The following is a 27,384-nucleotide window of genomic DNA, read 5'->3' on the forward strand; positions in this document are numbered from 1 at the left end:
TGTTCTCCCCTGATACTGCTTATAAGATTAGCTTCAGAGTCTGGTGCCCATGTTACAGGTGGAATAATGGAGGACTAGAGATGATTTCATGCTCCTTGCTTCTGCACAGTTGCTTATGTTTTCTATTCAGATTGTTCTTATCCACCCCTATGCCACGTAAGAAGCTCAGGGTCATCTTTGAGACTCTACTCATCCTTTGAGACTCTGCTGATCCTCTGAACATCCTTCCTTAGTCCTGAATGTTCCTCACACCCTCCTGCTTCCCCCAGCATTTTGACCTCGTTTAGTATAGCGCTCCTCACGATACACTTGATCAGGAGCAATGAACAGTCACCAGCCAGTTCAGTCTCTCTTAGGACTGCCTCCTGATGGCCTGGATTCGTCCCTCGCAGCTACTACGCAGGAGCCATCCAATATTTGCTGAATGAATGATTGAACTTATCATGGTAAAAGTTTGAGATTTAGAAACCTGGTTATCGTCTTCTGTGTGCCTCTGATAGCCATTGTCTTTTTAGAACATATATTCTATTTAGAATCCATAATAGCTACCACAGCAGCCTGACACCATCTGGGCTTTATGTGTGTTATGTGTCACATGCACAACGATATTTGGTGTGTGCGGTGGGATCTGAGCCTCATTTTGCAAAGGAGCAAGCTGAGGTGCCGCGAGGTTAAGCAACATGCCCACAGCCCTCCTCTGGATACAAAGCGAACACTGTGGAGGCAGTGGCTGGCAGGAGTCTGGTATTCCATAGTCTCTCTCCCAGTGTGCTTGAAGTCCAGCCATGCATTTTTTTCGTCTGAACTTCCCCTTCCTTCCACCCAAAGGGTTAATTCCATGTTGTTGCCGGTGTGTCATATCTGAAAACGTTTGTTTTATTTGTTCATACCACAGATTCCAGAACGGAAACAGTTCTCCGTCCCAAAGATCGAGTCTCCAGAGGGTTACTATGAAGAGGCTGAGCCATATGACATGTCCCTCAATGGTACATCCCGGGGGCAGGGCCGGGGCTCTGGGTGGGGGTGTTCAAGTGCTTCCTGCACAGAGGGATGTGCTGGAAGCAGAGGGGCTGCTGTTCCCAGAGAGCATGGCCCAAGTGAGAACTGGCCACAGAACACTGGGCCTCTGGTCTGGTGGGGAGCTGAGACCTACAGCAGACGCAGCCCGCCTGCAAGGAGGGGCTCAGGAGGGTTCACAACCGTCTATGTCTCTGATGCTTTTGGTGTTCCGGCCTGGATGTTGGATTCAGCACAGAAATGTGACAGAAGAGAGGTGTGTTGGCCAAGGGACACCAGGTCCTTATAAGTAAGGGAAATGTGGTCAGGCGGAGGCAGAGCCCAGTTTCCAGGGTTCTTTCATGGCACTAACAGTCACTGTGCTTCCACTGTGTGCCAAGCACGCTTCTAGAAGTCAGGAACTCAGAGTGCTCAGAGAGCTCAGCAGTCACAGCCCTTAGGTTCAGTGCAAAAAGACAGACAAATAAAGTTAGGCTGTGTCAGGTGGTGATAAAGATGGAAAACAGCAGGGGCTGGGTTGAGGCAGGAGAGGGGTGTTATTTTAAATGGGGAAGGCCTTAGTGTGACCTTGAATGAAGTGGGTGGGGCAGAGAACTGCAGGAAGAACTTTCCAGATAGAGTATAGTACACGCAAAGTCCCTGAGGCAGGAGAGCTCTTGGAAAGTTTGAGGAACAGCAAGAGGGCCAGTGTAGCAGGAGCAGGTGAGGTGGAGGGAGGGGAGAGACAGGAGATGGGGACCAAGAAGTCAACTGCAGGCCATGTGAGGAGTTGGGCTTCTCTGTGCATGAGACCCCAAGCTCTTGGAGGGTTACTGGTGGCTGAGCGAATGTAGGTATTAAAAAGATTGCCTATGCTATGACGGCAGGGCTCACACTGGAACCGTCTGTCCTTGGCGGATGGTTCTCAGACTGAGGAAGTCACATCAGAAATGCTCTTGGGGTAGGAATTCTTTAACACAGACAGGCCCCAAAGGTTCTGGAAGAAAAGACATGATTGTCACCCTATTCTTCTGGGCAAGTGGACTCTGGTCCTCTCACTCTCCCCTTCGTACCTCCTCTTTCCTTCCTTTGTCAGTGAAAGTTCTTTGAAAGCGTAAAGCAATTTGCAAATGCAAGAGATGGGGGTCCCTGGTAGTGGGGATGAACGTGGCTGAAGGGGGGCGTTGTTGGTTCTATAAAGAATGGGACCAGGGGTGAGATAGAACCAGTCACCTTGTAGAATTCTTCTTTTTCTTCACACTTCACCTACTGTCTGTGGCCCCGGGAACTATGTGGGAGGTGAGGGCCTGTTTGGTCTGAGGTTATTTTCTTCTAAGAGGCCGGTTTAGTAGGCAGCTGTCAGTTGAACCTACTGAGTGCGTGAGGCGTCACCGAGTCACCGGCTGAGCTGTGATTTCAGACCAAAGCTGAGGGTGTGGTGCTGCTGTCTGGCTGCGTCTGGAAGGTGGAAGCAGTGACTCACCCGGGCGAGCACCTCACCTCCACTGTATCTTCAGCCCTGCTGTCTCTAGGGTGTGGCCCGTGCCAGCTGGGGCCTGCCTCCCAGACACTCCCGGGGGCCTGTTTGTGTGGTAGACACTTCATCTCAACACAAACAAGTGGTCAGAAGGACCTGAGTTTCTTGGTGTCTGTTTTCGGACTGTGAATTCATGTTGGTTTACGTCGAGCCTGGGGGTCATCGTAAGGGCAGCTTGACTGCAGCAAGGGGTTTGGGAAGATGCCAGATGGTCTTTCCTCTCCTGCCAGGACAAGAACTGGCAACACTTGCCTCCAAGAGGGGGCTTCACTTGTGATATAAACCGGCCTGCCCCCAGGTCCTACCTGTTGTCTCCCATACCTGTTTGAGCAACGAGAAATGCAGGGCAGTACAGGAAGAATGACTGTTGGGCTCCGGTCCCTTTAGCTCATTGACCAACAGATTTTGCTGACTTCCTGCAAAAGACCAGTGTCTGAGATTCTTTTTAGCACTGTCCCCACACTGCTCCACGGCGTCAGGTTCCTCTCTCTGAGTAAAACTTTAATAAGTGCCCAGTCTCTGTGTGCAGGAGATAATAGTGTCTGTCCTGCTTGTCTAAGATACCAGCTCCTTCGCTCATGTCTCCTGTTGAGGTAATGTCCGCTGCTGTAACAAGTAACTGTCTTTCAGTTCACAGTAACACAACACAAATCTGCTTCTCACTCATAGACAATTCAGTATGGGTCTTACTGGTCAGCAGGTAGGGTAGGTACTCAGGCTCCTTCCAGTGTGGGTTTGGCCACCCTCTGAGGCCACAGAATCCTCTGCAAAGAGAATGGAGAACCCCTATGTGCTTCTTAGAAGCATTAGCCAGAAGTGACACACACTGCTTCTACCCACATTCCATCGGTGACAAGTAGTCACATGGTCATCTTTGGATGCGAACGGACTTGGAAATGAAGTCCTTGGTTGGACGGGGGTCTTTCCTGACAAGCCCACGCCTCCAATGGGAAAGCACTAACTTCTGGTGGGCAGGCAGCCATGCCACCACATCTGCGTCTCTCTCTCGGTGTCTCTGCACTTGGGTCTGTCCCTCTCTTCATCTTGTCTCTCTCCATCTTTTGTCTGTGATTCTGGGTGTCACACAGGTCATTCTGGCAGATTTCCCCCCACTGGAGTCCCCAGATGGGTGCAGGTGCCTGAAGGAGTCATTTATGCCACGATTACCTTAGGTACTGCTTGTCCCCACACCTGGAATGCTGATTCCATGCCTGCTGCCTGGCTTTCAGAGACGGGGTGTGTGCCCCGAGCATGGCCTCTGTCCTCTTCCTGTCCTTGTGCCTGGGAACTGCATGCCATGCTATGCCATGCCATGCGTCGTCCTTCCAGGAGGGACTTACCCTGCTTTCCATAGACCCTGCCTGTGGCATCTGAAAGCATGGCTGAAGGACTCAGAGTGCTGCGTGCTTGTTTTGCCCTCTGTCCCTGAAGGCAGGTTACAGGACACAGTGGGACGCAGCCCACCTGGAGACAGCAAAAATGGGGGTGGAATTATCAGATCATCCCGCCTTTCATTCCTGTTTACCCTGAAATCCCAGTATCTGTTTTAAGAAGATGCTACAATTATGGTGGTATTGTGATTGCTCTTAGGGAAAAATAAAATTAATGCATTTGCCCTAAATGTCCAGGTAACTTGAGGTACTATGATTTGTCATTTCTTCTCAGCTTCCCCGTACCCCTCAGAGGTGGAAGAGCAGGTATTAGATATCTCCAGCAGGTATTAGATTTAATCTGTGGGGTAGCCCTAGAAACACGAAATAGCGAGGGGATTGGGCCACTGTCTTCACACTCAACTTCATAGCCCTCCACCATTAATTTTTGTTACTGAAGGAGGAGTCCCAGTAACACTGCATCATTCTTCTCATTTCCCTTATTGTACAGATAATACAATAAGGACTTTTTAGAAATAAAGTCACCCTGACCCTTCCACCAGATCAACTCAACTATCGTGAGTCCTCCCTGTTGGTTTTCAGTACTGATCTGTTTGCATACATAATTTTAAATGTGCTTTCTCACTTAACCATTGTATTTATCGAGTCTATCGGGTTGCAGATTAGTCTTCAGAGTTTTCGTTGATTACAGTTGCATGGCATGCTCCTAAGTGGATGAAATCATACTTTCCCCATCCTCCTTCTGCTGACTGTTAAATTGCACTTGAATTAATTTCTTAATGCATTTAATCTTGCCCCCTTTCTTCCGTTTTTAAAAACTGGTTTCCTAGAATAAACTCCCAGGACCGGGATTACTGGGTCAAAGGGTATGGGTGTTTTTATGGCTCTTGAAACAACAGACTACCAGACTGTTTTCTGAGAAGCTTGTGTTAATTTATGTTGCCACCAGCAATAGGCGAGTTCAAGGTCCCCCACCAGCTAGCACTGCTATTTTCAATCTTTGTTTCATAGGTGTAAAGTTATGAACTGTGCAACGTTTTTATTAAGCCATGAAGGGGAATGGTACCACACTGCTTTTAAAGAAAACTGATATTAAAATATTTAAAGTGTTATTTTTAGAAACATTAAAACAATGTAAAACACATTTTCATTGGTGTTGTAGCTACGTAGAATAACTGTGGCATTGGCCTCATTCCATGTTCTTATATTCAAAATCAAATGTGGTTCTATTTTCTGAGTTTGCAGGAACTTAGCTAGGCAGATAGTAAAAGGGGCTTCTGGAAAAGGCAAGACAAGGGGCTGTCACTTTTCTGAAGGGCATTATGTACCGTGGCTCAAGGAGACAGAACGTATCTGTAGAAGTGACAGGGAAGTAAGTAGATGGTGGACCGACTTTAACTGTTAGAGCTGCCCCGTAATGGAAGCAATTGGAAGGTAGTGAGCTCCCCGTCCATGGAGAATGCAAGCAGAGGCTGGAGCACTATCAAGGTTACAATAGACAGGATTCCTGTGCTGAGCCAGGCATTGGACCAGGGATTCTGAGATGCTCTTTGCCCTGCTTTTTGGAGGTTTTATTGGTTTAATTTTTTTCTTTATGTATTTTTTGTTGGCCTTGAATAGCACAGTGAGGCCTGGAGAACAGGATGGTGGAGGGGCAGAAACTGAGGCATGTGGAGTTCCACAGATTTGCAGTTTGCGCTTGGTGGGTTTTGGGATTCTTTTGAACAGAACAAAAATGTGAGGTTGGTGCGTTGCCAGAGGTAGAGAAAGCCTATAGGTTGGAAAGAAGTAGAAGGAGATAAGCTTGTGCTGAGAGGTGTTCAGTGGGGAGGGAAAGAGAATAGAGTTTGTGGAGGATGAGGGTGGCTTTTTAAAAGGGTTATGACTAGGAGGAGGGCATTGAAAAATGGGAAGGTGGCCCCTTCCCCAGGAAGCCATTTCCTGCCGTGGTTTATTTTGCCTTTTATTTCTGAGAAGCCACATCCCCTCCCTGCTCCCAGGACAGACCCAGAGACAGAGCAGGCCCACAGGCAGCTGGTGGAGGCTTGTCACATGCCTGGCTCTCGGCTCAGAGGGCCACCCCTATCTGCAGGCCCCTGGGAATAACAGAGTACCAGGCCCAGAGAACCCAGGAAGATCCTCACCCCACTGCTCCATCCTTCAGCTGAGGAAACAGGCCTCGAGTGGGGAACTGGCCTTTTCCAGAGCATACAGTCTGTCTGAGGGCAGTGGCTTAAGAGCGGTTTCTGTGGAGTCTGAGATGACAGGCTTTGAGGAGGAAAAGGGAGAGACTCCTGGTTTTATTTGTGTCTGTGGCCAGAGGAGGCATCCAAGACACTTTGGTCAGAAAGTCTGCCTGGTCTGTGGTTGGCAGCTATGGGGCTGGTTGAAGGGCATGGAGGGGCAGGTGGGTGGTGGCCTGGGGACCAGCGGCTGCTCCTGCTTGCTGCCCTCCCTCCTGAACAAACCAGCATGTTTAGGAACATCCTCTGCCTGGCGGGCCTATGACCGAGTGGGTCTTCCTTGCAGAGGATGGAGAGGCCGTGAGCAGCTCCTACGAGTCCTATGATGACGAGGAAAGCAGCAAGGGCAAGTCGGCCCCCTACCAGTGGCCCTCGCCCGAAGCCAGCATCGAGCTGATGCGTGATGCCCGCATCTGTGCCTTCCTGTGGCGCAAGAAGTGGCTGGGGCAGTGGGCCAAGCAGCTTTGCGTCATCAAGGACACCAGACTCCTGGTCAGTTGGCCTCATGTCGTGTTCTGGTCTCCTGTCTCTTGGGGGGAGGGGATGGTCCCTCATACCAGGCGGTGAGAGTCTTTAGTGTCAGATTTTCACTGCTCCCTAACTTGACATTTTAGGTAGAACTTGCATGCATGAATAAATGTGCTTTTTTTTTTTTTTAATTTTGATTTTTATGATTATTTGCCAAAGCAATAATTAAACCTGGTCAGGCTTCTAAGAATGTGCTTTTTCTAACTAGAAAAGTCTGGTAGTTTTCATCACTGTCAAAGGGGGCTGTGATGGCCACCCCTCCCCCATCCTATCCCGTACACGTTTTTTCCTGGGACCTTTTTGTCCTGGTCTGAGTGCCCATTCTTCCTCCCATCCAGGCCACGGGAGGTTTGGGGTCGAACCTGCCTCCCAGCCTCAATTCTGGCTACTGTGTTTGTCTGTGCAATCTGAGAATCATAGGTTAGGTGTTTCCTCAGAAGTTGCAATATTTTGAATTACTGATTACAAGACAAGACCCAGAAAGGAGTCAGAAAATGTTACTCCGACTACAGCCCTGTTTCCTATGATTTTAAATTAAAATTCACAGTTTGATGTCCCAATTTGAAGTTCTATGGCATCATTCTAAACACCCTTTTTTCACTGGTTGCAATGTGCCCCGTTCGGTGCAGCTGTGCCTTTGGGTGATCCTGTCATGCGGCCCTGTGAGGACCCCCATTTTACAAGTGAGAAAGTGAGGGGCAGAATGTTTTCTCTGGTAGGGGGAGACAGTCCCCTTCTTTCTTTGCTAACAATGTCGTCTTCCTAACACAGCAGATGATAAGCTTAGTCTTCATTCCCTATAGACCCCTTTTCTGGGGGTCTAAGCTGAGCACAAAATGCAGAGGCGGAGAAATGGGGCAAGTGTGTTCCACCCTGGACACGTGAGAGTTGCCCGCAGAGGACATATTTTAGGAGCCAGCCCAGGCCTGCCGTGAGATTAGAGCAGCTCAAATAAGCAGGTGCTGGAGCTGATGAGAAAGAGGCTTGATGGAGAAGGACTCAACCTCCCTGGTCTGAGGCTGAGAACGAGCGTTGCTCGCATATTGGAGGTTATGCTTTTGGACGTGCCGAGGATGTCCGGCGCTTTGGTTTTGTTGGGGCGTAGCCCAGCTCTCGGTGGGCCTCACTGTGCCCAGCAGCGCCTCCTCTGGCTAGGCCTGGCACCCCGGGCAAAGCAGCGTGTCGTCTCTTCCAGTGTTACAAGTCCTCCAAGGACCACAGCCCTCAGCTGGACGTGAACTTGCTGGGCAGCAGCGTCGTGCACAAGGAGAAGCAAGTGCGGAAGAAGGAGCACAAACTGAAGATCATGCCGATGAATGCCGACGTCATCGTGCTGGGTCTCCAGAGCAAGGACCAGGCTGAGCAGTGGCTCAGGGTGAGGGGGCCGCCAGGCCACTGGGGACGCAGGCCTGTTCTTCACTAGGAGTCCTGGGCCCCTGCAGTTGTAGAGCCCCAGCTTTTCCCAGAAGCGGTAGATGTTGTCAAAGGTCGAGGGGCTACAAGCCTTGCAGTTCCCAGGGCCTCCTGTGTTCTCAGTGGTAGCAACCAGCGTTAGGGAAATGGACCGCAGCGTCTGCTGCCAGGCCTCTGCTTCTCGGTCACCTGGGCGTGGGCTCTGGTTGAGATCACTCTGTCCTCTGGCCCCTGGTAAGGCATCACCAGCCTCCTTACAAAAGAAGAGCAGATGTCACTGCCACTTGTTAAGTACCGTGTTTCCCCGAAAGTAAGACCTAGCCAGACAATCAGCTCTCATGCGTCTTTTGAAGCAAAAATTAATATAAGACCAGGTCTTATTTTACTATAAGACCCGGTCTATATAATGTAATGTAATATAATATAATATAATATAATATAATATAATATAATATAATATAATATAATATAAAATGGTATGGTATGATATAATATAATGTAATACTGGGTCTTACATTAATTTTTGCTCCAGAAAACGCATTAGAGCTGATTGTCCAGCTAGGTCTTATTTTGGGGGAAACACGGTACTTACAATGGGCGATGCACTTTCAGCAAATTTATCCCCCCTAAGGTTAAGCTAGCAGGGAGCTAGCTGGGTGATGGCAATACCCAGGAAGGCTAAGAGGGATGAGGTGACCGATTATGGTCACCTGGCAAGTGAGTGGCAGCCTCGAGTTGCAAACCTAGAACTGTGTGGCCAGCGTCCTGTGTTCTACCCCCACCAATGGACATGGTCAGTTGGCCTGCTCTCCCCGTGGTATAGCTCTCGGAACGCTTGCCTGTCCCATATTAAAGATGAGCTTGACGATTCCAGAAGGAATAAGGTTTGCACCAAGAAAGGGCCCACGGTTGCAGAGGGATCTCCAGATCCAGCAGGGCCCATGGTGAGGCCAGAGAGAGCCAGAGTCCCTTCCCTCCTTCTTGCTGCGCCCTTCCCGTCAAAGCCACACTGATGCATTTCCAGGACAGGGGCATTATATACCGTTCACCCCATCTGTGCACTCACACACATGCTTGCATGTGGACACAGTGCTTAGCACACACACACACACACACACACACACACACAAATATTTATGCTCGCACACTGCTCGCACCCCCCGTTCCCAGCGTTGTTCCTCTGACTGCTCAGACCCACCTGTCCTTCTCCTGACCCCCATCTGCCCTCCCCAACTCTCACGCCCTCTTCCTGAGACCCTTTCCTCATTGCCCCACCCTGTCTTGCTCGTGGTTTAAAGACAAGAACACTTGGAGAAGACACAGCCTCTCTCTTGGCCTTCACAGAGACACCCTTTCCTTTCTGGTCAGGTGCATGCAGAGGTGAACTTGGCCATAGGCCTGACTCTTGAGAAGCTGCCCCCACTTGCAGTTGGGTGGGGCTGGTTGGCCTGTCCAATGGGTTCTGGACCAGATGCTTCTGTTTTGTCAAATCTGCTTCCTGCCCTGGGTCTCTGTATCTCAACTCTGCACAGTCATACCCGTGCCTGCAGGGAGGGACAGGTATATGACAGTCACTGGAGATGTTGAGTATGGAACAAGTGTCCAGAAAAGGAAGGCACAGGCAGAGCTCTTGCAGAGAAGCAGAACCCCACGCCCTCAAGTCTGGACACCTGGCTTAGCATGCTTCCCCCGTGAAGGCCGACCGCTCACCTAGGCCCCAGCTGACAAGGATGGGAATGAACGTGCCTCTCCTATGCTGGCTACTTCACAGGAGGCCTCACCGCTGCCCGTGGCATACGTGTTATCCCATTTTACAGATTTGGTGACTAAGGCTCAGGCCCAAAGTCAATCTCAGGAGTGAGAAATGCCTTACGTTTCCTCATCCCCAGAGCCATTCTTCCTTTACGTTCTTTGGTTTTTCAGATTTTAACCTCTTTCCATAAACTGCTCCAGGCAGAGCCTGAAAAAGAAATCACGCTTTGAAATCACGCTTGCTGAATCCGTATCTCCAACGAGCTTCTGGCGGGGCAGTGTGTTTATGGCTACCCTAAGCTGCCAGCCTCTGGGCATCCCCCAGGTGGCCCCTGGCTCAGAGCTGGGGTGCTGCTTAGTAGCCTGAGTCAGCCCTGACTGTGTGGCCCTAGGCCTGCAGAGCTGAGGGCTGCTCTAGCCAGCTTTGGGCTTTGTTGTAAAAGCCCTCCCTCTTGCCCACCCCCAGAACACGTGGGGGCCTGCAGGAGAGAGGGCCTAGGAACAAGCCCGACCCCACCCCCCCCAGTACAGCCTGCCCAGCTAGGTCCCAGGCCACACGTGGGCCAGGTGTTGGGGTGGGTGGTTCTCTGTGCCTCGGAAATCACGCATCTTCTCTCTCACCTCCACCACTCTCTGCTGACTTTGGGCGCTCCAGCTTCAGTCTGGCCGTGAGTGCAGACCAGGCGAGAAGGGCCTGGGGGGCCTGGGCCTCTGCTGACAACTTGCCTCTGTCTTCAGGTCATCCAGGAGGTAAGCGGCCTGCCTTCAGAAGGCACGTCCGAGGGGAACCAGTACACCCCGGATGCCCAGCGCCTGAGCTGTCAGAAGGTACGTCTCTACTCGGCCTGGAAGGACAGTTCAATTCCATTTTTTCTCTGTAAAAATTAGAAGTATAAAACTGGGAGCTTTGTTTTTGCATTTCAGTCCAGTTAGTAAGAAACATGCAGTACTTGGATAAGGGCAGTAGCTTCAGGTTGGCAGGAAACTGATGAAATTGATACAGACCTACAATATTCCCTTGCTTGGGTGGGAGGGGAGGAGCTTTACCGAGACAAAAGTCACTTTGCCCTCCATTCTTCGGTGGGGAGATTTATTTTCTGAGGTTCTTTCTCCACACTTACTGCCCCTTAGAGGTTCCGGGGCTGGGGGAACTGTCTCCATGTCGATCCCAACCAAAGGGCTCTAGTGCTCATTTGCATGGAGCTGTGCAGCTCCTGCTTAAGGCTCAAAGTCAAGGCAGCTGGGCTGGGTGGTGGCCGTGGAGGGCCCTCACACATAAGGTCCCATTCCATGTCCCCGAGTATCTGCCGGTAGCTGCCCTGAAGCCTGCGCATACACAGAGCAACCAGAGGGTCACTGTGTCTCATCTTGGGGTCCCCATCCCTGGCAGGGAGGAAAATAGAGGGTACGCAGAGGGCTTGCGCAGGGAGGAAGCTCTCTGTTCTTTGGGAAGGCACAGGCCATCCCCGATGGAGAAAACCCATAGCCCTCTGGAATGACTCAAGAGGGGCCGTTTGAGTTGTCTCACTCATTCCTTGGTCATTGACAAGAAACAAAAATTGGAGTAAACTTGGTTTTCTTCACATTGGGGTGAGAAACAAGAGCTCTCCCTAATGACCTGGCATGCAGTGTTCCCTGGCCGGGTACCTCGGTCCTTGGTCCCATTGGTTGGGGGTCCCTCAGCTTGCTTTACAGAGATCTAGAGTGCGTGGTTCTTGAAGAAGCCTGACTGGAATCATCTGAGTGCTTCCTGTTCTAACAGCAGCAGCACCTGCTCCACTCCTGTAGGACTCACTCATTCCCCAACAGCCCCAGGGAATGCACGTGGGAATATTATCCCTGTGCTACACACAGGCAGAGTGGGCTCCGAGAGCACACCCGGCTGGAGAAGGTTCCAGCCTGCATTCAAATCATGGTCTGACCCTGTGCAGACGAGGTGGCCCTTCTCTGAAGCCCGATGTGTTGGTAGCACAGCCAATTCTCAAAAGACTCCCTCGTGCTCCAGGAATGGGTGGTTCTCGCTTGACGTCAGCTCCAGTTGGGATGCTGGCGCCGATGCTATCCCTGGGGCTGACAACCTGCCGTCCCCCCTGGCTCCAGGGCCACTGTGACATCAGGTTGAGCAGCCACTTTGAGAACGTGAGAACAACGGGAAGGTGCTCTGGGGCCGGGCAGGGAACCTCAGGAAGGGCGTGTGAAGGCAGGTTCTCCACAGAACCCCAGAAGGAAGCCCGGCCAATGTCCCCCCACTAACCTGGACTCCAGGCTGACCCCTGGCCTACATTCAAGAGTAACCTATTATTTCCTCTTAAATTGTGATCTCTGAGGGAGCCATTCCCAAGTAAGACCACCCACTTCTCTCTCTCTCTCTCTCTCTCTCTCCACAGCCAGATGTAGCTGAGAAGAGCCTGTCAGCCTCAGAATATGGAAGCTCCGTAGATGGCCACCCTGAGGTCCCAGAGACCAAAGATGGTACCAACACTTACAGCCCTCGGCCTGGGATGCGGAGGGGATGGGGTCTCAACCCATTAGGGCTGAGACTCGGTTGTCTGGCTCAACCCTAATGGGTTTTAACAGCTAATTCCAACATGCCTCCAATTTATAAACTGCTTGGAAAAACTACAACGGACAGATCCAGGAAAGAGGGAGACATGACCAAATTGAAGTTTCATGAGTTGCTGGGGGTAGAATATTCTCTCATCTCTTCATATTTCAAATTTCAAATCTCTTTGAGCCAATACAGTCTATAAAGATTCCCAAGTGCTGACACATTCTGTACATTCTATAAAAGAAGCTGGTGCGCCCCTCTCGAGTGTGTGATTGTAGAGACACCGGACTCTGGCCTCTGGATCCTGGTCTGGGGAGCAGGCGTGTGTGTGTATATGTGTGTGAACATGTGTGCGTGTAGGCGCATGCACATTTGCGTGCAGGGAGCGGCAGATGTGGTGGGAGGGATCTACTGTTTTTTCCCCCTTTGATAAGGGGGGAAATGCTGATGGCTTTTTCTCTCATCTTGACAGTCAAGAAGAAATGTTCTGCTGGCCTCAAACTGAGCAACCTAATGAACCTTGGCAGGAAGAAATCAACCTCGTTGGAGCCTCCAGAGAGGTCTCTCGAGACATCCAGTAAGCACTGTAGCCACCTCCTTGTCCACTGGGATGGAGCCTGTCTCTAGGAAGGCAGCTCGGATGGTCAAGGCAGGGGTCTTAGGTCTTGCTTTTGAAACATCTCAAGGATGGTGAGCCCGCAGTGCACTGTTTATCTTCACTGCAAATACCGCGTTTCCCAGAAAATAAGACCTAGCCAGACCATCAGCTGTAATGCGTCCTCTGGAGCAAAAATTAACATAAGACCCGGTCTAATATTATGTTATATAAGACCCAGTCTTATATTATAGTAAAATAAGACCAGATCTTATATTACTTTTTGCTCCAAAAGACATATTAGAGCTGATTGTCTGGCTAGATCTCATTTTCGGGGAAACACGGTAGCTCTTATGTCTAACCAGACCCTCTCTTGCTGCAATGCAGGATACTTTGTGGGAGTGAAGGGTAACTGATTGCTGTCCTCCTAATGGTCTTCAGAAATCTGTGCATTTGCTCCGTGTTTGTGGGGCATGGCAGGCACAGTGTCAGGGAAAGGGGACCGGGCAGAGAGAGGACACAGTCCTGAGAGCAGACAGCTCAAGAGAGATAATAGCTTTATACCTGTGACCACATCCCTGCCGTCTTAGTAGCTTGAAGGACTCGGGGACAGAAAGAACCTTTCCCACTCTGGGAAGACATGGTTTCCTGGACCTGAGCCTTGTAGGTCGGGCAGGGGCTGAATGGGCTGGGATGGCGCTTGTGGTCAGGAGCAAAGTCTCTGAGGTGCGAACTGGTGAGACGCATTAAGGGGCCGACAAAAGCCCGTCTTGCGGGGGCAGAGGGTGTGTATAGGTGCTGGGAGACTCCTAGAGGTCATCTCTGCTGCCCTCACTCAGCCTTGAGGAAACTAAGGCCAGGAGAGAGAGAGAGAAACCTTTCTCAGAAACTATCTGGGGTTGATCCTGGATCCTGGCATTCAATCTGGGGCTCATTTCTGGAGCTCTCCCCAGGGCCTGAAGGCCGTTGCTGCCCACCTTGGGGCCCTTTCCTCTTCCTCATGGAACCCATGTCCCTGCTGGGCTCTGTTCCTGAGTCCCAGTTTGTTCTGTTCCGAGGCCTGCCAGGCCGCCATATGGAACGGGAAGGCAGCAGACAGGGCCTCATCTTTGGAGCCTACTGCTTCTCCAGCCAAGGTACCAGGTAATGGCCTGGCTCTGCCAGTGCCTGTGGCCGCAGGGCATGGTATTGGGCAGGGGAGCCTGGTCCCAGTGAGTCACTTCGGGAATTGTGGCTGGCTTATTGCTGGAAGTTATTCGGCAGTGAAGCATGTTCCTGTCCCCTGTGGCTGGGGAATGGCCAGAGAGAACACACACGTTTTCCTTCCTGGGACTCAGCCAGCATCAGAGCTCCCACCTCTCTTGACCGAGAGTTCTCTCTGGTCCACTGAATTGGGATGGGCGAGTGGGGTGCCTGCCCGGATGAGCCAGAGGTCCTAGGTCCTGTGCTCAAATTCTTCCACTTTGCGACCTGGTCGTGATGAACACCAATCCGTGATTCACACTGTGTAGCCAGCACTTGGCGGGTGGCAAGGTGGCCGTGCACGTGGACGCTGCTACGGGAATCTAGTTCATCCCGGCGAAGGTTCTGAGCAGCTGCCAGGCCCTTACGGTGGAGAAGGCATCTGCTTTGTAAGCCAGTGTCCCTGGGAAGGTAAGCGGCACCGAGAGACGTCGGTCACCACACATGGGGCCTGCAGACCATGCTAAAGACTGGATTCTACTCATCTTTGCAGCCCCAGGAACTAGGCTCTACTTGACACATGGTGTCAGGTCCCTAAGTGTTCCTCTAATGGGGAAGTGGGGGGAGGCTCGTCCTCTTCTTGGGAAGCTGAACCCAACACACGCAACCATTAGAGGATAGTAAAGGGTTACGTGGTGGGTGCTGGCAGCCTCTGCATGCTGATAGAGAGGGGCTCCCTTCTGGAGAGGCTCCAGGGAACAGTGCCTGGCTGCTGGAGATGAGCATGGCACGTTCCTGCCCTTGACAAGCTCTGTTTCCAGCGGGGAGGCTGACCTGGAAGCAGAGGTCCAGGTGTTCTGAAGGCAGGCAGAGCAGGGAGTACAGGACCCAGGGAGGGCCAAGGCCAGCTGCATCAGGGAGGATGACAGGACCTGGCCAAGGGGAGGAGGGCTTTGCAGGCTGAAACTGAGTATGACCCCGGGATGGCAAGGCCGTCCCGGGAGCTGGAAAGCTAAGGCTGTGGAGGCCAGGGGATTGCACCTGCTGGAGACCCTCTGTGGGGTGAGCTTCCTGCATGGGGCCTAAGTGACCAGAGGCAGGGGAGGTGCTGGGCCCTTATTGCCGTGGAGACAGGACCCGGGCGGGGGATCCACCGTCCTATCCATATAAATCATCTCCTGGTCCACTCCAGATGTGACTCACCTCCCTCCAGACACACCTTTTGCCAAAACCAGTAGAGCTGTGCTGCCCAGCTCCCAACGGTGTAGCTGCTAACACGAAGGCGGGAAGAGACAGACTAGGAGATTCATAGCCTCTATGAGTTCAGAACATTTCTCAGGCAAAGCATGACAAGTCTTGGAACTGAGGTTCTGGGGGAGCCCCTGGGAGGCCCAGAGGTGGTGGCAGCCTGGACACCCCTCAGCCACCCACGCCCTCCTGCAGCCACATCCTCTCCTGCAGATTACCTGAACGTGCTGGTGAACAGCCAGTGGAAGTCACGCTGGTGCTCCGTCAGGGACAGTCACCTGCACTTTTACCAGGACCGGAACCGGAGCAAAGTGGCCCAGCAGCCCCTCAGCCTGGTGGGCTGTGAGGTGGTCCCAGACCCGAGCCCAGACCACCTCTATTCCTTCCGCATCCTCCATAATGGCGAGGAGCTGGCCAAACTCGAGGTACTGTGGGCCTGTGGTGGCAGGAAGTGGGGGAAAGGGAATGGTGCACAGCCAGAGTGGGGAACCAGGCACAGCCAGGGAGGGGAGGTCGAGGCTGTTTGCTGCAAGTCCTAGAGATCCAGTGTAGTTGTGCATTTATTTTTGTTTCCTCTGCCTGAGATTGTTTGCATTTTTGAAAAATTTCCGTTCCCTTTCTGACCTCAGGGTGGTTGTGTTATGGGAGCGGACAATGAGCTACTTCCTGCACTTAGGGCAGAAGGAGTATTTATAACTCCTGAGCTGCTGGAAAAAACTTCTGGGGATTCACAGTGGGTTTGATGTAGTTTGTGTATCACCAGATGGAGCCCAGTACATAAAAATGACGACTGTTGGGGCTTATCTGAGGGGAAGAATCAGGTTTGTGATACAATTACATTTTTCCCACTCCCCACCCTCTGTTTGATGTAACGTTACATTTACAAAATAAGAGGTGACATAATGCCTTGCATTGAGTTGGGTGGGCCGCAGCCAGAGTTCTTCACAAGCACAGAAGGGCACACTCCCCAGTTTCCTCCTTTTCATCTACTCCAGAGGTCTTCGTCTAGATTTTGCTTCAATACTGCCCTCTGGTGGCTAAAAGATCCACGTCCCAGTTGCTCCTCAGGGACAAGTTTGTCCATCTGTCCCGTAGACTAATATCTGCTTAGTGTGATAATATGTAAACCAGACAGATATGCTCCCTGTGGGGACAGAGCCAGGAGTACAGTTTCCAGGCTCTCGGCCTCACGTGCAAAGGTGCTGGCTCAGGTAGTAAATGGCCATCAACTGTGATTGGATGGCCATCAGCTGTGGCTGGTTGGCCGTCAGCTGTAACCAGTGAGCCATTGGCCACTAATATAACTGCCGTGGCTACGCTAGCAGCAAATGGGGGCTAGCAAGAAGATGGTGGCTGAGCTGGCAAGCACGGATTGCAGTTAGGATGGCGGGTTGCGGACAGTGTGGATCCAGCCGCCAGTGAGACTATAGTGGTGTGACTCCCCTACCTATGGCTCCGTGGGTGTTCCTTTTTGGCCTCACCATATAGCCTGCATTCTTATGTGGGGAGCGGGAGCTGAGACCCCTCAGGCCATCCTGCATGACACTCCCTGCCCTCATAGAACTTACATTCTAGTATGAGAATGAGATGCTATTCAATTAATTACCCAATTGATTACATAATAACAGTTGCTGAAAAACGGTAGGGGGTAGGGTGGATGCTGTGGGTATGAGTAAAAGCTGGAGTGCTGGGGGTGGAGGTACAGGCGGGAGCATGTGTGACCAGGCTGGGAGGGAAGGGGGGTTGATCCGAAGAGCGAGGGGAGACCCTGAAGGGTATCAAGCGAAGCTGGCAAGCTCAGATTTGTATTTTGAGATGCTTCCTCCAGCTGTTGGGTGGGGGGGGGGAGAGCAGATCGGAGTGGGGCAAGGGACACAATGAAACTTGTTAAGAAGCTGTTCCAGTTGCCCAGGGCAGAGATGGTGGTAGCAGAAACTAGGGGATGCCTGTGAAAAGCTTTATTGAGAAACCCACTTGAAAATAAATGGGAAAGGGAAACCAGCTAAATGTCCAACTCAGCTCAGAGCTGCGTCCAGGATTAAGAGAACACAGCAGTAGGTGGTGGAGCTGTATTGTGTAAGACCAAGTGGTAGCTGTTTTTCTTCACAAAACTAAACCTGACGTATTTATAGAATTCCCATTTTTTTCTCATTATAAAGGCAAGAAATACCCAATGTATGTATTTAATTAGAATGCATTGTCCCCTGGGGGGAAAAAACCCAAGCACCAGTTTCCATGGGATTTAGTTCATGGTTTAGCGGGGATTCTTGCCCTGGTGTAAGGTATTTAAGACATCTTGACTTTTGAAACTGGAAACAAAAATAAATTTGAATTTCATTATTTCTTAGGGGATCCATGCAGTTACGTACGTATGGATTAGGGTGATACCCTGACATGTGACCGTGCAAAAAATAGAGGTGCCAATCTAAAACGCATATAATTTTAATAGTTCTGCCCTCGTCCATTAGCCTTCTAGAAATACATGTACATAAATCACACGTGGTGTGGACATTTATAAATGTCTGCAGCATCCAACTATCACTGGCAATGTGGCAGGAAATGTTAGTTGGGGTCCCTGAGGGATGGAATATGCTGGTGAAAATGAAAGAGCATGGCCCCAGGCTCTCTGAGATGCCCTGCCCAGGTAAGAATCAGGGCAGGGGTGCCGTTCTGGCCCACTGAGGGGCTGGGCACACTCCCGTCCTGCTCATGGCCCTCTCTGCCTACCCCAGGCCAAATCTTCCGAGGAAATGGGCCACTGGCTAGGCCTCCTGCTCTTGGAGTCGGGCTCCAAGACAGACCCAGAAGAATTCACCTACGACTACGTAGATGCAGATCGGGTTTCCTGTATTGTGAACGCGGCCAAAACCTCTCTGCTGTGAGTATGGAGGCCTTCAGCTCTGCGCCCTCCCATTCCCAGGCACGCTTCTAGACTCCAGGCTCCAATTGGCCTCTGCTGGCCAGTCGAGCAGGATGGCAGCTGAGAACTCAGGGTCAGCCAGCCCTGTTCTACCAGCAACGGGAGCACCAGGGCCAGGTTGCCAGCCTCAGGGAGTCCTGGCCAGGCCTTAGGCCCAGAGCAGCCGCAGCAGCTTTGGCTTGGGCTAGACGCTTTCCAGCAACGTAGGGCAGAGTCAGCGCGTTTCCTGACGCTCCCTGTTGTTGATTCAGCACTTCCCCATGGATCCCTCTCTGGCCCCCCAGCACACACCCTGGAATAAGTAAGGCAGAGGTGGTACTTCTGCTTTCCAGATGAGCAAACTGGGGCTCTCTCAGGGAGAAGCGATCCTGGGCCGGGTGGCTGAGGAGCTCTGTTGGAAGCTGGCCGAGCCCATGAATCAGAATCCCTTTTCTTATATACAAAATGGGGCAAGTCTCCGGTCTGGGCTGTCCCAAGGGTACCGTGAAGATGAAACGAGAGGCTTTTGTTGTTGTTGAAGGAGATCCTGAAAGGGAGTCAGAAGATGGCAAAAGGATGCGAAAAGGAGGGGAGTGGGGCAAGGGAAGTTTGTTTTTCTGGAAGAGAAATTTGGAACGTGAGTCCTAGTAGGAAAGCGCTGGGAGGAGAGGGAGAAGGCCCCCCCCCCCCCAAATAAATTGTGTTAAAATGAGGCCAGAGCTCATCCTCAGGTCTCCCGCACAGCCTGCAGCTTTCATTGCACCTCTTGTTACGAATCCTTTGAGACTGGTGGCTTTTCTCACCCAGTGCTAATCCTTCTGTGACTTCCAGACTGATGCAGAGAAAGTTCTCAGAGCCAAACACTTACATTGATGGCCTGCCCAGCCAGAATCTCCAGGAGCTGCTGTATGATGACGTGGAGATGTCAGAGCTGACGGCTGCGGTAAGGATGCTGGTGGGGCAGTGGCCTGGGGCTGTCCAGTCCTCCGCCTGCTAAACCTCAATGCCATCCTAGATTGGCCCTAAGATGAGTGGATTCCAAGTTACCTGCAGGGCCATCAGTGCAGAAACCTAGATGCAACAAGGTCATCTTTTATACTGGCATGTGCAGTCTGCCTGGCATGGGGACTTGTCTAGGTGAAACAGCTGGTTAACTGCCTTGGTCAGTGAGTGCTGGGGGTGGGAGTGTGCTGTTGGGATTGGGAGCAGTGACATCCTTAGCCTCTGAGCCCAAACTGAACGTGGAGATGGAATCATCATACTGGCAGCAGGTTCCATCCATCAGACGTTGGACTTCCTGCTGGGCTAAGGGCATCTGTGGATTATCTCATTTAACCCTAACCACCTTACATGGCGGTACTGTCCTCTTCTCTTACGGATGAGGAAATAAGGATCAGGAAACTGAGTACTACATCTTGGGTCTCCCACCTCGAGTGGCAAAGCCAGGACTTGAACTCTGGCCTAACTCCAGATCAACAGGCCGTTTCCCCAGGGGAGGGTCCTTGCCCACTCCGGCCCAGGGAGGGGACCAGAGCTATGCGGCAGAGCAGGTACTGCCTCCGCAGCCCAGGGGGTAGAGGCAATGGTGAAAGCCACGTGACTCTTTCCTCTACAGCTGGACCCCGAGGAAGCAGCGCCTGCCACAGGTGCTCCAAGTGAGCCGGACCCCGACCGCGTGTACCTGGACCTCACGCCCGTCAAGTCCTTCCTGTACAGCCCAGGGGGAGCCCAGGCCCAGGAGCACCCCCCCACACCATCCCACCTGGACCCTCCAGCTGTGGCCCTCCCTGCAGACCCGGTCCCTGCCCCAGAGGAGCCCCTCCTCAAGTCTGCAGAGACCCCAGAGTTGCAGGTACAGGCTGTCTCCCAGCAGGTGAGCTGGCCCCACCTTCCTTGACTTGGCCCACTGAGTCAGGTTTGCTTTCTCCCAAAGCCGATCGAGCAGCAGGAGAGTCTGGAGCCTGAAGAGCCTTCCCTGAGAATCACAACCATCAAAATCCAGACTGAACAGCAGAAAATCTCCTTCCCACCAAGCTGTCCTGATCCTGTGGCTGTCACCCAGGCCGAGGCCAGCGCACCTGTGAAAGACAGGTTGAGGGCGACCTCTGCAGGTGCCTGGGCTGGATAAGAGTGGAATGTTTTAGAAATGGGTCAGAGAAGTGAGGCCAGTTCTTTCCCTTTCAGAGAGGTGAAGGGACTTGCTCAAGGCCACACAGTAAAGAAGGTGTGGGCCTCGTTGCCTTTTACGTCCTTGATGAGCTGGCCTGGTGTCCAGCTCTGAGCTTCTGTCAGAGCCCTGGGTTCTGTCTGAGCCTGTGCAGTGGGTTGGGGACAGCCCTCATGTTCCAGCCTGGCTGACCTGGCAGTTCCCCTCTCTGGGTTTGTAGAGATCAAACTTGGCAAGAACAGGACAGAAGCCGAGGTGAAGCGGTACACAGAGGAGAAGGAGAGGCTTGAGAAGAAAAAGGAAGAAATCCGGGGGCACCTGGCTCAGCTCCGGAAAGAGAAACGGGAGCTGAAAGAGACCCTGTTAAAGTGTACAGGTAAGCGGCCTCCCAGGTGGAGAGGGCCAGGGGCACCTTCGGCTCAGGGTATGTGGGCTTGGGCTTCCGGGGGTGAGTCTGGACCTATGCACCTGGCCCACAGCCCCCGCCAATCTTTGGCTTAGGTGAATGTGCCTGCTCGAAGTCCTCTCTCCCCTCCAAGCTGTTTGAAAGGTTGCTATCCTGGGCAGAAACGTTCTGACCTGTTGTCAGTAGGACCAGTAGGGAGTATAAAACGCTGGTGGAAGGAAAACATCTCTAAATGCTGTGAATTTAGACATTCAACATGTTATTTTCACTTAAATGTACTCATGCTCCTTGGTCCATTTTTTGAGGAAGTGCCAACTCCTTTTCCTGAGACCCTAGGTCATCTTTCTTGCATTAATCACACCTGTCCTCCATCATCCTTCACTTCCAGCCTTCATTGCTTTAAAGTGAACAAAAAACTGAAGACACTTGCAAAGAAATCTGAGTCCTTCCAGATTCTTTTCCAGATCCTCCTCCTACCATTCGTGAGCCATGTCCTAGCAACTTGCCTTTTAAAGGCGCTTTCCTGGCCTTGGCTGAAACACTGCTCACTGCAGCCGGCTTACTTCTCATTCCAGACAAGGGCGTCCTGGCCAGCCTGGAGCAGAAGCTGAAGGAAATCGATGAGGAGTGCAGGAACGAGGAGAGCAGGCGTGTGGACCTCGAGCTCAGCATCGTGGAGGTGAAGGACAACCTGAAGAAGGCCGAGGCCGGGCCCATGACCCTGGGCACCACCGTGGACACCACCCACCTGGAGAATGTGAGCCCCCGAGTGAGTGCCAGGAGCCACAGTTCCTCTGAGATGCTGGCACGGCCTCCTGGGCCAGGGTCGCGGGAAATGGGTTACATGTCCCTCCCACTGGCTCAGGCCTATCTCTTCTCCTGTCACCACAGCCCAAAGCTGCTGCCCCCACCCGTGCCCCAGACTGTACTCCAGTCAACTCTGCAACAGCACTCAAGAACAGGCCTCTTTCTGTCATGGTGACAGGGAAAGGCACCGTCCTCCAGAAAGCCAAGGTAAGCGGTCACTCCCAGCCTCCATCGAGGTCACCAGTGGACAGCAGGACTGTCTCTAAGCTGGGGCCCCTCTCCTGACCCGGGTGGTACTTTCCTGCTTTGGGTGTCACTCTCAGTAGGAAGAGACACAGGGGTTGGGGCTTCACTGTCCCTTCGGCTCAGTCTTTGGCACTGACCAACCAGAAAGGCTCTTAGCAATCAGCCTGGGGACACTGGAATCCTTGACCTACCTGCTTCCAGGGGGACCTGGCCACAGTGCCGAGACAGACTGAGTGGATAGTTTTCAAAGCAAAGAGTCAGTGGTTCTAAAGGACTTCTGCCATGAAAACTTAAGAGGTTCAGATGGGTGACGTGATTTGCCTGAAGCTGCACAACCAGCAGCTGGCGAAAGGCTGAGGAAGGTATAAGTGAGGAATGGATTGCCATTACTGAGTTTTCCCCTGAGGGCTAGACAAAAAGGGTTGTTAATCCTTGACTCACTGGTATAGTAGAGAACATGCCTGTGTTTGTGGAAAAGTCGGCCCTTTGTTTCTATCCTGATTACCTGCTGGAGAAATTCTGAGGCACCGGCACCCAGGACCATTAAATTCAGGGGAGCCACGGCTCCCTCACCCCTGCCAGGCATCATGCGTCACTCACAACACTCTTCGCTGTACCACAGCCTCAAAAATCTCATAACACTTGCCCCAAACAGTGAGGGACCCACAGGGGTTGAAAAATAATGGGCTGTTTCTATGCATATGGAGATGGCTACAGAGGATAACTTTCTTCTTTTTTTTTTGGGGGGGGGTGCTGGTATTTGAATGGTGCCCTAGGAATGGGAGAAGAAAGGAACCAGTTAGGAAACAAGCTTCATCAAAAGACTCTCCTGTCAGGATGGACCTTGGTGACAATCTCACTTCGTTTAAAGCAGCAACTCTGGGAGAGGGTGAGTCTGTTTAGGAGGAAAAGCAAGGACTCGGGAGCTACGAATGGAAAGCGTCGGCTAAGAAGAGGCTCTGTCCCTCTTCAGAGCCAAAGGAAATGTTACAACGACAAAAGTTGCGGTTTTACATAGCACCGATACTGCCTGTGTAAAACCATCTATGACACAGTTTTTGAGAAATGGTAACAGAGGAGAAAATATTTGGGACCCAGCTGAGGCACTGTCCACACTAAATTAAGGACTTTTTAAAGGGATGCTGTATTATATTTTTTAAAAAATGTTTAAAATCCTATAATTTAGAACAGTGAAGTGTGTCTTTTGAGATTTAACTGACTTTGTACATTACCATGGGGAGAGGGGGAGGAAGATTATCTTGTGTTTACACACTCAGTCCCATGTCGGACCATTCTTAAGGGAAGAGTTATTTAAAAGAATGCTACGTTAGTCCCTGTTTTGGAAGTTGTGTTTAATGCCCAAGGAAAAAAGTAGTGAATTTTGTTTTGGGTGGTCTCCCTCTTCTCTAAAAATGGGCAGTGCATCTGATATTTGTGTTTCTTCTGATCGCACTGTTTTTTAACACAGGTTGAAACATTTCATCTGTCATCTCTGCTTCATTGCTGGGGGTTCTAAGTTCTCTAACACTGGTTCCTGAGAACTAAAGGTCTTTTGATTCTTATCATCTTTCTAATCCCAGGGCATTTGTTTCCTTTGTCGTAAACACTTGGTGTCCCTTTACCAAGTGGTGAGTTAGATTTTTTTTTAATAAAATGTTAATTGTATTTTGGGTTTTTCTTGTGTTTCATGGAATAATTTGGAGCAGGACCTGGTGGACTTCTACCTCAAGGGGGAAACATCTTGGTTATTTACACACTGAACTTCAAACGGTATGCAGTAAAAACTGGTGGGACCGACAAGGTGAGATGTTAAGCCTCTTAAATCAAAGTAGCAGAGATATAAGACTGAAAGGATTTTAATAGTATCACTGAAAGGATTTTAATAGTATCACTTCCCAATGTACCAAAGGTGTAAGAAACATCTGCAGAAAGTGTCTGAAAATCCTAGAAGTTAAATACACTCCTAAATAATTCTTGGGGGGAAAGAAACATGCCAATACTTAGAAGGCTCCCTAAGTAATAATTAAAGTTTCTAGCATAAAGGTGCTTATTTTAAAGATTTTTGTCATGTAGGTCCTAAAATGAGATTTGGTTTTTTTTCTTTTGCAATATATGTGTTGTTTTTGGTATCAGAACTATGCTGTTATAGTCATAGCATTTTCCTGTGACTTAAAAAATCCTGTCAGTAGCTACACTTAAGGCCTCCTTTTCAGTTCTGCCTTCAATATTGCCTTAGGTTGTCTTTTTACTGTACCAGATTTTGGCTTTGCCATTTTTAAAATAAGCACATTTATGCAGTGTTTAAAGAATCATAGCACTTATCCAAGGAATCAAGGTGGTTCAATAATTTAAAATACACTAATAGGTGATTTATCATATGAACAGATTAAACGTGAAGCAGAAAAGCACACCTCAACATTCCTAATAAACACTCTTCATAATCAGCATTGCTACCTTTATAAAGTGACCTGCAGCAAAGAACATATAATGAAAAAGTTCTTTCACGTCCAGAAGCAGATATGTGCTGTTGCATTTTAAAAAACGCTACTTTTCAAAAACACTGTTCTGCAGGTCCTTGATAATGCAAAATGATGAGAAAAATTAGTATAAAACTTCCAAAGGAAGAAACAAAACTGTCATTTGTGAGTGATACTTTTCTAGACTAGAGCATTCAGTAAATAGGATGAAATCAAGATCATTCAGAGAAAATAAAAGATTTATGGCTTATCTGCAAATGTTTTAATTTTTACAAGAAGAATATATTTTTATGTTGCTTGGATAATCAAAAGCCTGTTTTGTTTCAATGAAAGGAAAAGGCTTGGCTGTTGAGCCAGTAAGATAGGCATTCCCTCTGCTGCTTTGGGGAAACTGAAAGGGTTGAACTTGTCAGTGGCGCCTTCATTAGAAAAGACACATTTTCAAGGGCTGGGACCTAAAACTAGAAACAGGGAAGCTATCAATATGTACCCCACAGTTGTGGGGGGTTTTAAGTCCAAGCAATTCAAATAGAACATCCAAATACCAGCCCTGAACCAGACGAACAGCTGACACTATAAAATGATTACACTGCTGTAAATTTAAAAACAGTGGCTTCGTGTCAGTTCTCCAACATCACCTTTTGGCACCTGCTGGGTGGACATGTGACCCTGCTCTGACATCACAGGAATGAAAATATCCTTTAGACACAAATGACTGTCATTGTGATACAGTTTTGGTCCACCAGTCTTTTCATTTTTAACATCTGACCATACCGTGGTGATAACCTCTTCCAGTGCTTTGCACCTGAAGTTCTTAAAGCTAAGTGGTGTTTCAATCAAAGTAGCCTTGAAGTTTGCACATTAAACATTACATTACTGAGCTCCCGGATGGCTCAGTTGGTTGGAGCACATCCTCTCAACCACAAGGTTGCCCGGTTCGACTCCCGCAAGGGATGGTGGGCTGCGCCCCCTGCAACTAACAACAGCAACTGGACCTGGAGCTGAGCTGCGCCCTCCACAACTAAGACTGAAAGGACAACAACTTGAAACTGATTTGCCCTCCACAACTAAGATTGAAAGGACAACAGCTTGACTTGGAAAAAAGTCCTGGAAGTACACACTGTTCCCCTTCCCCAATAAAATCTTTAAAAAAAAAAAAAAAAGAAAAGCATTACATTACTTACATAAAGAGGAGCTATGATAAAGTGTCTGGATGTAGGTCAGAGCTCTACAACAGGTCCTACTGAAAACTGAATTCAAAACAGCATCACCGCCGGAAAAAACTGATACCTAAATACTGCAGGGGTGAGGAAGTACCTGGTTTGCCAGAAAACAGTCTAACTAAAGCCTCTTTGCCATATTGGTAAAAACACTCCTGTAAAATATAATAAACGCCCAACATCATTTCTTGAAACATTTGTTTAAGAACTACACATAAAAAGCAAAAGAAGAACAAGACAACATAAGATCTATGTTTAATACAGCAAAACCCATCTAAGTTTCTTTAGGTTCTATTTGTTGAGTTTCAGAATTCTCCTTTTTGCCCCACTAAAAGGAGGGTAAGAAAAGCATTCAAAACACCCTGCACTTAACACCTTCCTAAGTAAACTCTAAAAGGAAGCCCATCCCAGAGAATGTAGCCCTCTACCCAGGCCAACTGCATGCGGCGGCCCCTCAGAACCAGGGCTGTTTGCACACTCAGCCCCCACCTCCCCCCCCATAGCCAAACAAGCTAGCTGATCAGTCACCTTCCAGTCTGGGGTCTTTCCAAGTCTCTCCCACACAGATCCAGTCACCAGAAGAAGTCACAAATGCCACTCAGGCCCCTTTGCAAACTAAAATGCATCTAGGACATCTCTGGGGAAAAGATGGGTGAAAAGGTCCACACTTTTTCCATCTTGAAATGCCATCGCTTCAGTGCTTGAAATGACACTTTTTGAGCATTCCTGTCCCAACAACATTTTGTTCAGCATTTGCTGTGGGCAAAGTGAGCTTCAAATGGACCATGAAAAGTCTCCAGGTTCCTTTGTTTCTCCTCAGGGGAAAGGTGGCAGATGACACAAGCTCAACAGGGCACAACTAGGTACAGAAAGTAAATATTTACTTACATGTCAAGAATTTTCAACATTGTCATTAGTGGGTGAAGTCAACTGCCACCATGTCCCTAAGTAGCACTGTGTACATCTCGTCTCCCTGGGTGAGGAAAGCGGGCAGGAGGCTTCTGGACATCTGGAGGCGGACGCCCAGAGGACCCCCTCAAGACAGGCTGCTCCGCTGAGGGCAGGCGCCCTGGGCAGTCAGTGCCCAGGCTGCTCAGGCCTCTGTAGTTGCTGGGAAGACTCTTGCTGCTCCCCTGCTGCAGGCTGTCGGCGGGAGCCCCGGGCCATGGGGGTGTCTCCTCTCAAGGTCCCTGAGAAAGAAGTGAACTTTGAGGGCATGAGGAGTGTCTGAGTCCTCTCACCGAGCCAGCAGCCTCGTGGGCCCCTGCATGTGCTGTTCTAACTCTTTAAGCAGAAGAAGCCAAATCAGAGACCCTATCTGATGGCCCTTCAGACCCACTCCCTGGCTTCAGGAAGCCAACCTCTGCTGGTGGCTGAAGACCTAAGACTCCATCTGGAATCATCTTCGGGTTGCTGGCGGTTTTAAGTTCATGAACAGCAACCCCAGGTGGGCCCATACTACTGCTCAACAATCATCCTCTGTGTCCTTAGTCTAGTCCCCTTCTCTCCTAGACAGTTTCTCCTTCCCTTCTCTCTCCTCCAACCTCCAGCACCTCCACCCACCCTTACTCCCAGTTGATTCCTCCTGTGTTCACTGAGCAAATAGAAACATTCAAATAAGAACTCCCTCCGACCTGCATCTGTGCCCATGTCCTGACTTCCACTTACTCTGGATCCACTGTGGCCCTGACTGAGGCCCCCCCTAAGAGGCCCTCGTCCCAGCTGCCAT

General features: G+C 50.4%; 2 protein-coding genes across 11 annotated transcripts in view; one reads left to right on the plus strand and one right to left on the minus strand.

The window, feature by feature from the left end:
• Positions 1-23,622, plus strand: part of AFAP1L2 (actin filament associated protein 1 like 2) — a 94,972-nt gene extending 71,350 nt beyond the window's left edge. For 3 of the 9 annotated variants that reach the window (XM_081075262.1, XM_081075265.1, XM_081075263.1), the window contains 16 exons: positions 896-986; positions 3,622-3,705; positions 6,454-6,659; positions 7,891-8,070; positions 10,599-10,688; positions 12,248-12,332; positions 12,881-12,985; positions 15,647-15,858; positions 18,166-18,311; positions 19,164-19,275; positions 19,948-20,184; positions 20,266-20,443; positions 20,720-20,875; positions 21,481-21,674; positions 21,797-21,919; positions 22,735-23,622. In XM_081075262.1, the coding sequence (XP_080931388.1) occupies positions 896-986; positions 3,622-3,705; positions 6,454-6,659; positions 7,891-8,070; positions 10,599-10,688; positions 12,248-12,332; positions 12,881-12,985; positions 15,647-15,858; positions 18,166-18,311; positions 19,164-19,275; positions 19,948-20,184; positions 20,266-20,443; positions 20,720-20,875; positions 21,481-21,674; positions 21,797-21,919; positions 22,735-22,761 (2,226 nt within the window). In that variant the 3' untranslated portion in view covers positions 22,762-23,622. The remainder of the gene's footprint in view (positions 1-895; positions 987-3,621; positions 3,706-6,453; positions 6,660-7,890; positions 8,071-10,598; positions 10,689-12,247; positions 12,333-12,880; positions 12,986-15,646; positions 15,859-18,165; positions 18,312-19,163; positions 19,276-19,947; positions 20,185-20,265; positions 20,444-20,719; positions 20,876-21,480; positions 21,675-21,796; positions 21,920-22,734) is intronic. The other 6 variants (XM_081075266.1, XM_081075264.1, XM_081075267.1 and 3 more) reach the window with 3 other exon arrangements.
• Positions 22,950-27,384, minus strand: part of VWA2 (von Willebrand factor A domain containing 2) — a 46,199-nt gene continuing 41,764 nt past the window's right edge. The window contains exons 14-15 of one of the 2 annotated variants that reach the window (XM_081075272.1): positions 25,501-26,845; positions 22,950-25,456 (exon numbers count right to left, since the gene is read on the minus strand). In XM_081075272.1, the coding sequence (XP_080931398.1) occupies positions 26,733-26,845 (113 nt within the window). In that variant the 3' untranslated portion in view covers positions 22,950-25,456; positions 25,501-26,732. Of the gene's footprint in view, positions 26,846-27,384 lie in introns of both variants that reach the window. The other variant, XM_081075271.1, reaches the window with a different exon arrangement.

This window comes from Rhinolophus hipposideros, assembly GCF_964194185.1.
Source record: "Rhinolophus hipposideros genome assembly, chromosome: 15".
NCBI lineage: Eukaryota > Metazoa > Chordata > Mammalia > Chiroptera > Rhinolophidae > Rhinolophus > Rhinolophus hipposideros.